This window comes from Ammospiza caudacuta, chromosome 16 (genome assembly GCF_027887145.1).
Source record: "Ammospiza caudacuta isolate bAmmCau1 chromosome 16, bAmmCau1.pri, whole genome shotgun sequence".
Classification (NCBI taxonomy): Eukaryota; Metazoa; Chordata; class Aves; order Passeriformes; family Passerellidae; genus Ammospiza; species Ammospiza caudacuta.
In genome coordinates, this window is record NC_080608.1 from 16096384 (window position 1) to 16110413 (window position 14030).

At 41.4% G+C, this 14030-nt stretch overlaps 1 protein-coding gene across 2 annotated transcripts in view; it reads right to left on the bottom strand.

Moving 5' to 3' along the window:
* CPEB4 (cytoplasmic polyadenylation element binding protein 4) overlaps window positions 1–14030 on the bottom strand; it is a 37894-nt gene continuing 23864 nt past the window's right edge. Inside the window, exons 3-8 of one of the 2 annotated variants that reach the window (XM_058815497.1) lie at window positions 10062–10235; window positions 8943–9032; window positions 8363–8481; window positions 7443–7557; window positions 6997–7178; window positions 1–4383 (exon numbers count right to left, since the gene is read on the bottom strand). In XM_058815497.1, the coding sequence (XP_058671480.1) occupies window positions 4156–4383; window positions 6997–7178; window positions 7443–7557; window positions 8363–8481; window positions 8943–9032; window positions 10062–10235 (908 nt within the window). In that variant the 3' untranslated portion in view covers window positions 1–4155. Of the gene's footprint in view, window positions 4384–6996; window positions 7179–7246; window positions 7558–8362; window positions 8482–8942; window positions 9033–10061; window positions 10236–14030 lie in introns of those variants that run through there. The other variant, XM_058815498.1, reaches the window with a different exon arrangement.

Sequence of the window (14030 nt, forward strand, 5' to 3'; positions counted from 1 at the left end):
TTGAGTTAAAAGTTTTATTCATTCAACATCTCACATTACAAATATTTAAAAATTATATGCATACTGGTATAAATAGTCATTTGCAAACTATTTAATAACATTAATTTTCACTAGCACTTCAACAAATGAACTCTTTAAAAAAAGTAACTTGTGTTATATAACTTAGAGTAGAACATACAAAAATATGAACTTAAACGTGAAAATGACTTTAATAAAAAATGAATTACCCTTATTTAAAATGCTATAATAAATACTACAACCTCCCCATACACAGTAAAAACTATATGGAAATTCAGCCAAGTAGTACAATTAACTGACATACTTAAATAACTTTTCCTTCTGATAATATGAGCAATACATTGGGGGAAAAACATATTAGGGATTAGTAAAAACTAGACACCCACTTGCTAAAAGTTTCACTTCCAAAAAATATAACAAAAAAATCTGATGAAAATTATAAAAACTAATTATACTTTAAAATTTAAAAATATAAAAAATAAAACAGTTGAATACAATATTGTCCCAATTCTTACAATGCTATCACAGTAGCTTTAAAATAAGATAATAAAATAAAGCAAATGACCAAAACGTTTTATTCCATTTTTTTTTAAAAATAATCTCAAATTTACATTAGTAGAAAGATTGATTTCTGATTCTTTTTTTTAGAAACACCAGCAAGAAAGAGGATTTACTAGAACAGTAGAAAATGACATTTTTAAATGTCTGCAATTAAAAACAAAGAATTACACTGCAAAGATCTTCCAGAAGTCTGAAATAGGTATTGCACATAACTTGAAGTTAACTTGCCACAATCCATCACATTCAAGTTTTAAATCACCTTTGAACAGAAGGTTTGAACTCTTCAAAAAACACAAGGGGTGAATTATCAAGTCTTTCCAACAGCATCCTTATAAAACGCTAAATTCAGTCACTGCAAGGTTGAAATTTGCATTCTGCAGAGGTCTGTGTATGGAGAAGTAGAGACTATACCAAAAAAGCACGGGGCAGTGGGGTTCCTTTACATATAAAATAATCAGAAACACTTTATTTTACATTGCAAAAATAACCATGGAATTACTCTGTCACTCCCCCGGGGAACGCCGCTGCTCATTAATGACACCCCCCCACCGGTAGCTAATTAGACGTTAATGAGCCTGGGGCTACACGGTAACCCCAGAGAGCCCCGTGCCATCAGGAGGCTGGGCCAGCGCTGTTGAAGCACAGAGTAATGGAGAGAATTGTTTATGCCCTGTAAATCGAAGTGTAACCAAAGGATCTGTAAACACGCTTGTCACACAATCACAAGTGAATATTAGTAGAATAACGATTTCTTACATTAGTCATGCATACTAACATTACATGCCTGCCACCTAGCAGGCTCTCTTTTATTCTTTAAATATAATTTAAAAGAGCAGACACGGTTCTGCATCAAACACCTAACATCGATTCTTTATTAATAATAAAAATGGCTAAACATTCACCAAAAACGTCTGCATTTGTGTATAATTTTTAAAAACTCAGTAAGAAGCGGTAGACAATTTTGATGGTTCTTGACTTTTAAATTTCTACACTATATTTATGCATTTAAATTTCATGGGTCTAAAGACAAGTGTCATTTGTCACTTTCATGCTTTTTCTTCTTTAATTCTCAACTTTACATATACTATTTCTTAAATTATATGTACACCAAATACCTGGTGCTGGGCTAAGATGTTTAAGCAACATGCTTTCTTTTCTCTGCAGATTCTAAAATAGCATTGCCAGTGCACAACATCCATAATTCAAAATGTATGCAGAGCACTGAAATGTATAAAAAGCAGAATATAAGAAAATAAAATTTATTAAAATTATTTATATTAAAAAATGAAGTATATGAAGATCTCTCAGTAATAAAAGTACAAAAAGCTACTCTTTGCAATATGAAAAATTGAGGTATTGCATAAAGAGATATCCCGTCAGTGAAAAGTGTGCCTAAAAATGCTCACTGTTGGAAAAACAAGATATACAAAAGTAGTGCATAACAAATATACATTATGTGCATGACAAAATAAGTTAGCTACAAAAACACTGTACCGAAATTCAGCAGGTCATGTACAAAGGGAAAAAATTATTATTCAAAGCTAGTTCTCAAACAGTGTTATTTTCTTGTAATGGAAACCCACCTCACCTGTTTGCTGGGTAGGATCGGCACAATAGCACACCCCAAGCCACCTACAAGCATTAAAAAAATGAAAGGAACATTCCAACTAGAATTATGTACTTCAGAGAAAAAAAAGTCCCTGACAATCTACACAAGAGCACTCTGCATTTGCATTACTGTTGTCAATATTTTCAGGGATTTCAGTAAAAGCAGCTCCCTTTCTATACTTGACTAATAGACAGCAAATGTCTCCATTTTGACCTTTGGAACTTGGTAAAGGTATCAGTTCATTAAAGCCTGTATTGAACAGAAAAACTGCTTCTCATAAAGATAATGGGGGCTGGGGGAAAGGGATGAGGGGGGCTTCGAAGGGAGCAGATGTTTTCCAAGCAGTGCCAGGGCAAATCTTTGGTTTGGGAGACTCTTGGGTGGTCCCAGGCCCCTGGGGCCGGGCAGAGATTGCCACAGAATCACTTGGTTTGCACACTGCTACATCCTTGGTGGAGAAGTTGGCCAGGGCATTTAGTTCAAAAGTATTAAAAATAAATTTTCAGAACTACTCCTTCATTGATCTGTTTCAAACTAAACCCTCTGCACCCACTGGTCAGCGTTCGCTTCGCGTGTCCTGGGCTGATGCTTCTCAAGGCAGGACTGAGTCCCAATAAAGCCGGCGTTAATTAGCGATGTTGGCACTTCCACCTGCGTGTCGTTATCTCCCCACAATCAGTTCTGAAGAGCTGGGATCTGAGCTGGGATTCTTTCTACAGGAAGAGTAAGAAAGGCATCTGCACACCTGCACCATTCCGTGCACAAAATTGGGCCGGCGGTGCAGAGCAGGATTTGGGAACTCCTTGGGTTCATGCCTTCTGTTACAGCTAAATTTGAGGGGACAGAAAACTGACTTTACAGCCAAGATGGGAAACCAATAAGCAGCCAATTTGAGTTTGTGTGCCACAATGGAATAGCAAAACTCCAGTAAAAATCAGTGATATCCTTGAGGTATCTTTAGGTTTTCTACTTTTTCACGTCAAAATGGAGAGCAAAGGCTGGCCCCTGATGAATGTTAGTATATTAGGATATAGAGTTATATATAGCCATCAAAAATAAAATCTATATATTTATCCTTCAGGAGAGGAAATGCCAGTTCACTAGTTGTCATTACTCTAGCTTTGGTAGGATATCTAGGGCTGTAGCCAGACAATTGAGTTCTCTTAAAGAAAAAAAAGTGCACTCCCCCCTCAGTAGTAACTTTACTCAACTTTTACATTCAGGAATTCTTAAAATGTAATCATTTTGATGAAAATATAGTAAGCTCTGCCTATCTCATTAGTAATTTGGATGTGGGTGGTAGCCAGAGGCACGGTCAGATACACACTGAGCTAAAATTTCAGCCTCAAAACCCTTAAAAGAGTTTAAAAGAAAAAAACAAACAAAAAAGATCATTATTATAGTGCTGCTTCAACTTTGCTCATGCATTTCTGTTGCTTTAAACATGCTCTTTCCTGTTGGTAGGTAAATGCTAACTTCATCTGTTGCTGGAAAAATCCAAAAACAACCAAAAAAAAAAAAAAAAAAGAGAGGCAAAAACAGGCTTCCCTGGGGGAAAAGTGTCAGAACAGACTGATAGTGTTATTGTTACACGGTTATTTAATAAAAGTATTATTATGTTCTTTATTAACAATAATTTAATTAAAAAACCAAAATACTCTATTGTTTCAATTCTCTTCTCTTAATATTTTTTCTCTCCTCTAAGAAAACGTTGCAGGAAATTAAGTGTTCTCTCGGTAGTAAAGACAAGAGAATGCAACTCGCTTGCAACATGTTATCGATACGAAAAGGAGTTCCCAATACAGTTTTCAATGACAAGATTCTATAAAATACCCATTATAGGTCATTCTTTCATTAGACTATTGTTAAATTACAGACTACTACAAAAGGACATGCTGTGAGTGAGGGGCAGGGTGGGGAGGAACAGAAGAGTGCACTTAATTGGAGGCCTGCAAATGAGCGATCCTTTAGTTCCAGCGGAATGAAATATGTCTCGGGCGGTCCCCTCCCTCCTTGACCAGGGGCTTGTGGAACTCCCTGCCGGCCCGGGAATGGATAGCAGCCCAGCAATATTCACAGTAATACTGCAGACACGTCACGTTAGCACAGAAGAACGGGGCGAACTTCCCGCCGCAGCGGGCGCCCTGACACTCGTCACACAGCTGATCGTCCAAGACATATGGCTTAACTTCCACCTGCAGCCACAAAACGAGACAGTTGGTCATTCTTCAGTGCAAATTCTTAACCCCACACTTATGTTTTTGCAGGGTACACAGCAGTTATGCAGTAGGGAATGTTAAAATCGAGATTTCCCCCTCATGACACCTGAACGTGGCTGTTGAACACCCCAAATTCCAGGCACTTCAACACTTCTATCCGCTCTTTGATCCTTCAGAAAAACCCCAGAAATCAGTGCTGATCATCAGTCTGACACCTGCTGTCACTGATTTACAGAAACAACCTACTGACTGACACCAAAACCTTGGATAATTATGGGAGTTATTTTTGATATCCAATTAAGCTCTGTCCCTCTCAGGCAGGAATGGAAACTGTTTATACAACACTGTAACTGCTGATTAAATATGCACATGTGTCTGAATTTCCAGCATTAAGACAATTCATTTATCCTCTAAATAAACACTTCATTTCTGTACTTTTTCCATGGCTTAGTCCTCTCAGCAAAAGGAAATCCACCTGATCTTGTTGGGATCAAATGAGAGGCTTACCACGGGCCTGATGCCCTCCTACGCTGCTGGCGTTAAGAGCCAGGTGATGGGCAGGAATTCAGAACAGCAGAAATAAATATAGGTACAAGTTCCTGCTCCAGAAGGGTTTGTGAACCTTCTCTGAAGCTCACTGAATGTGATGTTTTCACCAACATTTTCAAACACCCAGGCTGTGACTGGGATCTCTGCTGTTATCTCTGCATCTGGCCTGGGGCTGCTCCCCTCTGCACCTCACAGGCCTTGGACATACCTCAGGCAAATAAGGGCATTCACAACTTGCTGGGTTTTCAAACCCATCCAATTTTATCACAGTCCAGATGTCACTGCAGTAGTTTGATGTCATTTTTGCTTACAGGACACATAAACTGCTCAGACAGAGCACAGCAGCCTTTTTAATGACCTGTTTTTCTCCTCTTTCAGTGCTCGAATTGCATTTCCCAAAACCCTGCCCTGTCAACTCAGTCAATTTGTACAAGAGCAGAAGCAGGCAAATATTCCTAACACCACATTCCCCATCCCCTAATCTGTTCTGCAGTAGGAGGATTGGGATTTCTTCCTCAAAAATGCCAAAAGGACAAAGATGCCACACAGGCCTCCTTCATGTGGTGATTCTGCCCCGTTCCCTCTGCTCAGCCACCTTCAGAGGCCAAACTGCAGCTTGGGAGTCCTTGTCACATTAATTCTGAGTGGGACAGGGCTGGAACTGCTCCCTGAGCTGGGCACAGAGGATTTCCCAGTTCCAGGGAAAGCCTCAGTTACAGCAGCTCCATCAGGTCCTCTCAGGGTGGGAGCCCCAGCCCTGAACCCTTCCTGTGCATTATCTCAGGGCACACCCTTTAGCAGCACCTCCTTGCCCAATTTTACAGGAAATCCCTTCTTGTTACTGCTTTTTTAAACTAACTTTATTTTTCTTTTTGAAGAAAAGCAGTATTTGAAAACTAAAAATAAATAGAACCTTAATAAAAACTAGCGCTGCTGTATTTTTACCTCCCTCATGCGCCCAATTTCTCTTATAATGAATCCTCTCTGAGCATTATCTCCCCACACAAAAACTGCACCAAAAATGAGGAAATAGGGAGTGGGGGGAGAGAAGGAAAGGGAAATAGATTGCAAAATTTTTTTTCAGAGTTTACAAGTACTTACTTAAATTTGTAGTCCCACTAGCTTCAATGGCCCTATTCACCCAAGTGTCTGCTTATGCAAGCACAAGTTGCACAAGGGCAGCCCAAATTATTTGTTCAAAGCTGTACAGAACTTATTTCAGAGCCAAGATTAGAACAAAGACATTCCAATTCACAGGCCCACAGTCAAATTGTTGTTACAATTCTTCTGCTTTATAACCAAAGCAGAAGTGAAAAGATAATGGGCTAATCAGCCAAGTTTGGAGGTTTTCCACTGTATTAACTTTAAAATTAAGATCAGCAGTGACAGTCATGTAGGAAAAATCCAGAGACAAAGGATGAATTACAAGAGGAGATGTGAGCATCTGAGTTTCCCAAAACTGTGGTCTGAGTATCACTGTAACTGGCAGTTACATTTTAGAGAGATGAAGAAGGCAGAAAGCAAAGTGCTGATCCATTTGGCATATTGCTCTAATTTAAAATAATAAGGAATACAATAATAAAGGAAAGAAAGAAGCAAGCACAGCCTTTGCACAGGCTTTGGAAGGTGACTGCAAGGCTGCAGGGCACAGTAACAAGCTTACAAGGATGCTCTTGGACAGCCAGCACACATTGGGGTGGTTCTGGTTCTTCTCCCGAAAGAGGAAGAGCTGTGGCAGGCACCTCCCTCCCTGCGTCTCACAAACACCCCAAACCCTTGCAGAGGGAGCATCTGAGGAGCTCAGTATTCTTGGAAAAGGCCAAGGCAGCTGCCACACTTCCCACTACACTCAGCAACTCAAGAAAAGCCTTTTTCACAGTCACCTCCCACGTGCCAGCACCACCAGCTCCCCACCACTCCGCTTGCATCCCGTGCTGCATCCGAGAGGCACCAAAACCAGGATTACCCTGGTGTAACACTGCCAGCACACCTCTGAGGCAGGGAGGGCGCTTGCAGGGGAGCAGGGGGAGCAGGCCTTACCCGTTTATCAATCTCTCCGTGCTGCAGCTGGACGAAGCGGGCGCTGATAGCAGCAATGTAGCTCTGTTGGTTGGAGAACGCCACCCGCCCGGCGCCCTTGGGGTACTTCAGCTCGGGGTCCGTGTCGATGCCGGCGTAGCAAACCCCGCCGTAGAGCCGGTCCATGATCATCGCCAGCTCCACTGCAGCACAAAGCAAAACCAAACAGGGCTCTAGGCTGCCTCCTTTCACTCACTGCACCACCTCAGGATGCTTTGTGTCCCCCACTGTGTCACCACAAAGCAAAACCAAACAGGGCTCTAGGCTGCCTCGTTTCTCTCAAAGCACCGCCTCAGGATAGTTTGTGTCCCCCACTGTGTCACCACGCTCAGAATTCCAGGCTGGCTTCCCCCAGTGCTCCCCAAACCAGGCTGCACATCCAACATGCCCAGTGCTGCAGTGTGTACCTGCTCGTAAAGGCCGAGGAACACCACCAACAAAAATGGTTTTTCTTGGGTCAAGAGGCTGGGAACCATCCATAACAAAATCACTATCACTAAGGTTCCAAGGCCGGATCTGAACCTATGGACAAAAAGCCTGGGTTTTTTAACCATTCACAATTCAAAGTGTCTCAGTAATATAAATTACAACAGAGTCCTACAGAGAAGAAAACTTCTTAAACAGCTGTACTTTCTAAATTCTACTTGTTCAGCAAAATGAAATGGCTACGAGTTCTCTTAAGACAGACCATTTGAGGATGCTAAATTTCATCACTTCCTTGTTACCCAAATTTCTGGGGAAAAAAACCCTCACCCTCTGCTCACACATTTACTTAATCATGACTGAGCTGTGCTGTACAAGCCCCTGGTCTCACAGATCTGCACTGCTCCTGTTGTCCCAGCCTTATCTCAGTGCAGCAGGCTCCAGAGATGCCAGTTCAGCTCCTGTGCTGCCTTCTATTTGGTTACAGCTGGCCAAAATTTGAAGCACAGGACTGGAGCAGAATTCTCCCCAGCTATTGACAGACTTGCATCAGCTTCCCAACCATTTGTATATTAATAATTTACAGTTCAATGCCATGGTATGCTCTTTAGGATTTATCTGTTATATACAACACTCAATATGAATTCTACATGTTCATCATTAGCAAGCAAAAAATACCTGTCTGGAAATACATCTTTTTTCTGATAAAAATAAGCATTGTAACTAGACTAAAAAACTTTCTTATGTCTAGTTCAAAACCATTAAGTTAGTCTTTTCTCTTCTTAATTTGACACCTTAAAGAAATTTTAACATTAACATTCTGAAGACAGAAAAAACTGCATGTGAAGAGCCCAATTTGTGATTATCACCCAGGAATTGTGCAGGCCCTGACAATTGCACCTACCGGTTTGTCTTTGATAGTGGGGCTGGAAACACAGAGATAGAGCTTTCCATCTTCTTCAATGCATGCATCAATCAGTGCCTGCACAGAGCTTTCATCTTGGAACAGCAAAAATGCATATCCTGGCCAAGGGAAAACACAAACATCACTGCTGCTGTTTGTCTACAGGATCAGAATTTCACTCAGAATTAGGTTTGACATCACGCTGCCACACAGGAGGGGAAAAGATTTAAGGGGCTCCCAGCACACATTTCCAACCCACAAGTGCTCTGGTTGATCATCTAAGGGACAAATCCTTCCCAGCTGCTGTGGAAGGCATTTAGTGCCTTTAAAAAGCTGTTACTACATGTACAATAACAGGGGAAAGAGGGAAAATGGAATAAAGTAAAATCAGGAAGTTAAGGAAGAATTCTTTTAATGAATAATAACTGCAAAGCCATATTTGAAACTTCACCAGTTTAGAACAACCCCAAGGATTAAATTCTTTTTCCCCCCTAAACATTGTGTCACTATCAGACCAATCTTGTGCTTTATCACAAAAAATTATTCTAAAATGCTCATCTTATTGGTTTGCAGTATTTACCTTTAGGAGGAAAATAAGATTTGCTCTCTGCCTTGTGTGGCCAGTCTACAATCAAAGGTCCAAAGCGCCGAAAACTTGCAGTGATCTCATCTGGAACAGGAGAGAAGGGAAAAGGCATGACATTAAAATAAATTGAATTTAAGGCATTTGAAAGGCACTGATTTCAGGTAGTTTCATCCTATAAACAAACATTCTGTGACCCTCCAGGTTCAGCAGCTCACTGCAGTGCTCAGTAGCTGATGGGGGATCTTTGTGACAAGGCAGAACATCCTTATAAAACAAGAAAGGCCAAAGCTCAAACTGTTCTTTCACTGATAATTATAAATAAAAGCTCATAACCCATTAATTCTCAGGAACTGAGCCACTGCATCTATACTTTTATAATAGTCAACTGCTCTCATGGGTGACATAAAATTCAGGTTACCATGTCACAGCAGTGCATTAGAAGCTCTGACACAAAAAGTGGGGATTAAAACAATTCTGTGATTAAGAAAAAACTTTTCAGCTTTATTGTTGCATTTCTTCTAACTACTATCCCAGCAGGCTCGTACAGAGAGAACACAGAGCTCTGGTGAAATGAAGCTTCACAACACCTGCACCTGACCTTTTAATTTTATTTTAATAACAACTGCAGTATTCTGCCACCTGTATTTGTGTGATGAACCACCACAAAGCCCTGGTGCCTCAGGATGCCCTGCACAGATTCATTCCTGTTGGGTTCTCACCACGCACAGGTCAGGAGCCACCACAGAACAAAAATCATTGCTGGAAACAACTTCAACTACACAGGAGCAACCACAGAGTTAGGACTTGCTGCCCCACACAGACCTTATAAAACTATGAGCAGCTTTTCCTGCTGCTGACTTCTGGGGCCTGTACAATGATTGCGATGGAATTATGACTTTCCACAGGTGATATTGGTTTGTTTAATTTTGCACTTTTGCACTTTTTATCCTGCTGAAGTCAGCTTAACGTGCGGACGCGTGATTTTGCGATTTTGCTCTTTGTGGCAGAACACCAGCCTAAACTCAGGAGAAAGACCCATTTCCATATTCAAGCTTGGAGCACAGCCATCCCCGAGCTGGCAGACCAAGGGCTGAGCCCTGGGTGGGGTTTTACCTTCATCGATGTCAGGAGGCAGCCCCCCCACAAAGACCTTGCGCGAGTAGCGCTCCACGCGCTCCCCGTTCTGGTGCGAGAAGCAGTGGGGGGACCCCAAGCCGCTGTGCAGGCTCTGATCCCCGCGCCCATCGTCCAGGAACCCGTCCTCCATGGGGAACAGCGAGGACTGACCTGAAGAGCGGGGTGGAAAAAAAGAAAAACAGGGAAAAAAAAACCATACTAACAGAACAAAGCGCACACTGTTGGAATAATTGGGGAAAATGCACCAGTTGCTGCATCAGCAGAACTGGGAGTGATTTGCCCTCTGAATGAGCAGTTATGTTCTCGATTTCATTGCACCCTTTCAGTTTCCAGCATCATCCAGCAGCTCAAATGCTTCATTTCAGAGGAAAGGTTCCTCCTCATAACAAACCGGGATTTCTAATGGGTGCTCGAGCTGACTGCTTTCCATAATATTTTGTGTATCCAATGAGGTTTCTTTTAAAAAGTACAAAAAGGGAAAGGAACAGCCAATTTGGTTTCTGGGGCTCTCAAAATATCAAGCCATCTATTCTATTTTCCAGTGAACAGCTTCTTCCAGGGAACAGATAAAATTTCAAGGTGAAAATGGGAAAACAAGAATTCTACCAGTTAAATATACTGCACATTTAAATTACCTGATATCAAAACATATCATAAACCACCCACTAATAAATAACAAAAATAACCTGATGAAAACATTACACTGTCATTTACTGCAAAGACTGAAAATTTTGGCCCCCTACAACTTTACTTCAGTGTTACAAGAGAAAATGTTGTAAAATGAGAAATGTTCCACTTGCAGTCCAGCATCTTTCTATGACAATCCTTTATCATAGAGTTCCTTAATAATATTTCTTTTAAATAAGGTTCTTATAAATGCCACTGTATAATAACATAAATAGAGCTCAGGAGTTGTTCTCTGCCATGAATTCCCTCTTTAATTCCATTATTCAACAGCTACACAGCAAACTGAGACTTCCATTCATTTAAGGAGCATTTTAGGAATAAATATATATAGGGAGAGTAAGTAATGAGGTGTGCTACAAGTTCTAGGATACATTTCCTTTTGTCTATGATGTGATACACTGTGTCTGTTTTTTCAGGATTCATCCCAATCTACACAGAAATGTACTAGTGACGTTAATTTATCCTGGTTTTTCTTCCTCCCCTTGAAAGAACTTGGTTTTAAAAAGGAAAACATCTTGAAAACAGAAAATCTGACCAAGATACAGACATTTTCTGTGACAAAAATCAAACAGCTAAGAAGCTGAAAGGAAAAAAAAAAGTAATAAAATCCACAGTCCATAGAATTTCTACGAATAAAAAATGGAAGGCTCTGTCAGCTTGCCTTATTTGAAATTTCAAGGATCTTTTACACACCTTTAATAAAAATAACAGTCAAGTATAATCAGGCCTCTCTCTGTAGCTGGGCAAACCTCATTCCTGCTGTGATAAAAATATTGTAATATTGACTTCAGCCTTGTTTTTCCCTAAGGAACTGCTGCACAAGGGATTTGTTTCATCTCTTCAGACCCCAGTCCTGCAGGTATTGTTGGGAGGGAGCAATTCCCAAACCTAACTCCCCTTCCCAGGCTCCTCAGCTGCTGCTGGAGAACTCCACACACACTGAACCCAGCAGGTCAGACACTCACTGTGTTTATGCTCCATCAGCACCCAAAATTCCCAAAATAAACTCCTCCAGCATTGGCATTCATAACACACACACCCACAAACACAGCAACACAGCCCCCCAGGGTCACAAACCATCCAGGTGATGTCCACTGTGATCATTTCAGCTCAGCTACTCCCTAATCCACTTAAAATGCTGATTTATGGCATGCAGACTATGTAAATGTATGTGAAACTGCTCCCTTATAAGCTTCAAGTTTGGACTTTGCCCTCTAGTAAAAACTGAATGTTATTTCTCCCATGAGACATTGTCAACATTAGAAAATTAAAGAGGAATATTGTTACCTCGCCTTCTCCCATATGTCCTTGCTGCATGTTAAATGAGAAAGAAAACAGCCTTTCAATCATTGTTATAAGGACCAAAAGACCTCGTTTTATTGCCTTTATACTGACTCAGTGATTCTCAAGCCTTTGCAGATGCAGGTTATTTTAAATAAGTGTTCACAAGCTGCCCCTCCCACCGCCCATGGCCTCCTCAGCCCAGCTCTGTTACTTACTGATAAACCACGGTGACAGGAGCCTGGCCAAGTGCATGTGGATAATCCAAGAGACTTCTGGAAGCAATTTTAGCCCCAAATTTGCACATTTATTTATTTATTTGAGCTATTCCTGGGGGTGTGCCTATAGGCAAATGGGTCTTTCCTCATGCACCAGGCTGTCCCTGCCTCGCCAAGCTCCAGAATATTCCAACACTGCTCTCCACCCGAGCTGCAGGAGAAGCCCTGACACAAGGAAAGGGAAAGATTGGTGTGATACTTTCTGTTTTGAAATCAGGTTGCTTTGCACAACCCACAAAATCCTTGGTTCAATTCTGACTGGCAAATAACCAGCTGAAAAACTGAAAAATCAAGGAGAAAATTGGGCCACTGAAGGTGCCCTCTGGACTCAGCAGTGTGTCCAACAGGATGGATTCTCTCACACTAACCCAGGACACTGTGCTGGAATAATTTGGTACCCAGTCATTCCTACTTTTCATGTTTCAGAAGAAATCAATTCTACCCCTACAAACAAGAGCATTTGCTGTGCTGGCTTGCAAGAACCCATTGTCAGAGCACGGCCAAACTTTCTAATCAAACTTGCACATTCTTTCTCTTTTAATCTCATTAAAATTTCTTCCTGAAAGCAGGCCAAGTGTTTTCAAAACTTGGATTCTTCCTGGCAAGTGCTGTGAGAAACTCTGAGCACATCATGTGTTTGATTTTGCTTCCCCATTCAAAATTGAGGCCGGCAATTAGTTAAAGCATTTAAATATTTGTAAACCACAACAATACAGGAGTCATTTCCTCTTTTCCAAATAAAAATTGTATCAATCCAATTTACTTCATGATTATTTAACATCCATAAGATCATTTCTCTCCTCTGGTAGAGACTCACAATTAACACCAAGAACACAAATTAACAAACCCTGGTTTTCAGACATTCTTGAGGCAAAGGTTTTATGGGAGAATCTTAAGGGCTGAGGGCCTTTACAAGTACAATTTTTCCATGGTAATTTTGAATTTTGAAATGCAGGAGGCTGATACAGTCCTCAAAGGAGAAATGGAAGGAAATGACAGAGCATCAGCAATCTTGCTGTGTCCCTGCCTGAGCCCAGCAGCCTTTGCACGTTTTGGAGCACATGGAGCACACTCAGGCCAGCTCTGCCTATAAAGCCAGAAAAATCCTGCTTGTGGTTTCTGAATTAGTGACAAAACCACAGCGCCTCCTTCTCTCTGTACACTCACTGCTGGCCCCAGCAGCCAGGCACGACTGCAGTGTGGCTGTGAGACCTCAGCTCAGGCCGGGGCACTCCTCACAGCCTCCCCACCTGAGCCACTCCACACAACAGGACTTTCCTCCTCTACCAGGACAAAAAACACCCCAAAAAAGCTCAGCCACCAGCTAGGTGCCAAACACTAGGTTTGGAGAACCAAATACTATGATTTTTTTTCCCCTCTTCCTCTTCTTAATTCACCTCTTGTTTTCAGCATTTGCTTCACATCTAAGCCACAAAATACCAACATCTGACGTTTCAAAACATTTCTCAGGAGCCGCAGTTTATAAACTGGCCCAGCACAGCACAGATACAAACTTTCTCTGCTCCCTGCATGCAGGGTTCATCACACGCCATTAATTTCACACAATGTGAAACTCTGTGAAATACAAACAGCATTGAGGCAAGGAATGCTCTCTTGGCAGGCCAGGAAGGCAGCTGAGTTCCCCCTTCTGGCTTTCAGAAATTCAGATTAAGAGAAGGCTTTGCTACACCAGTACCCA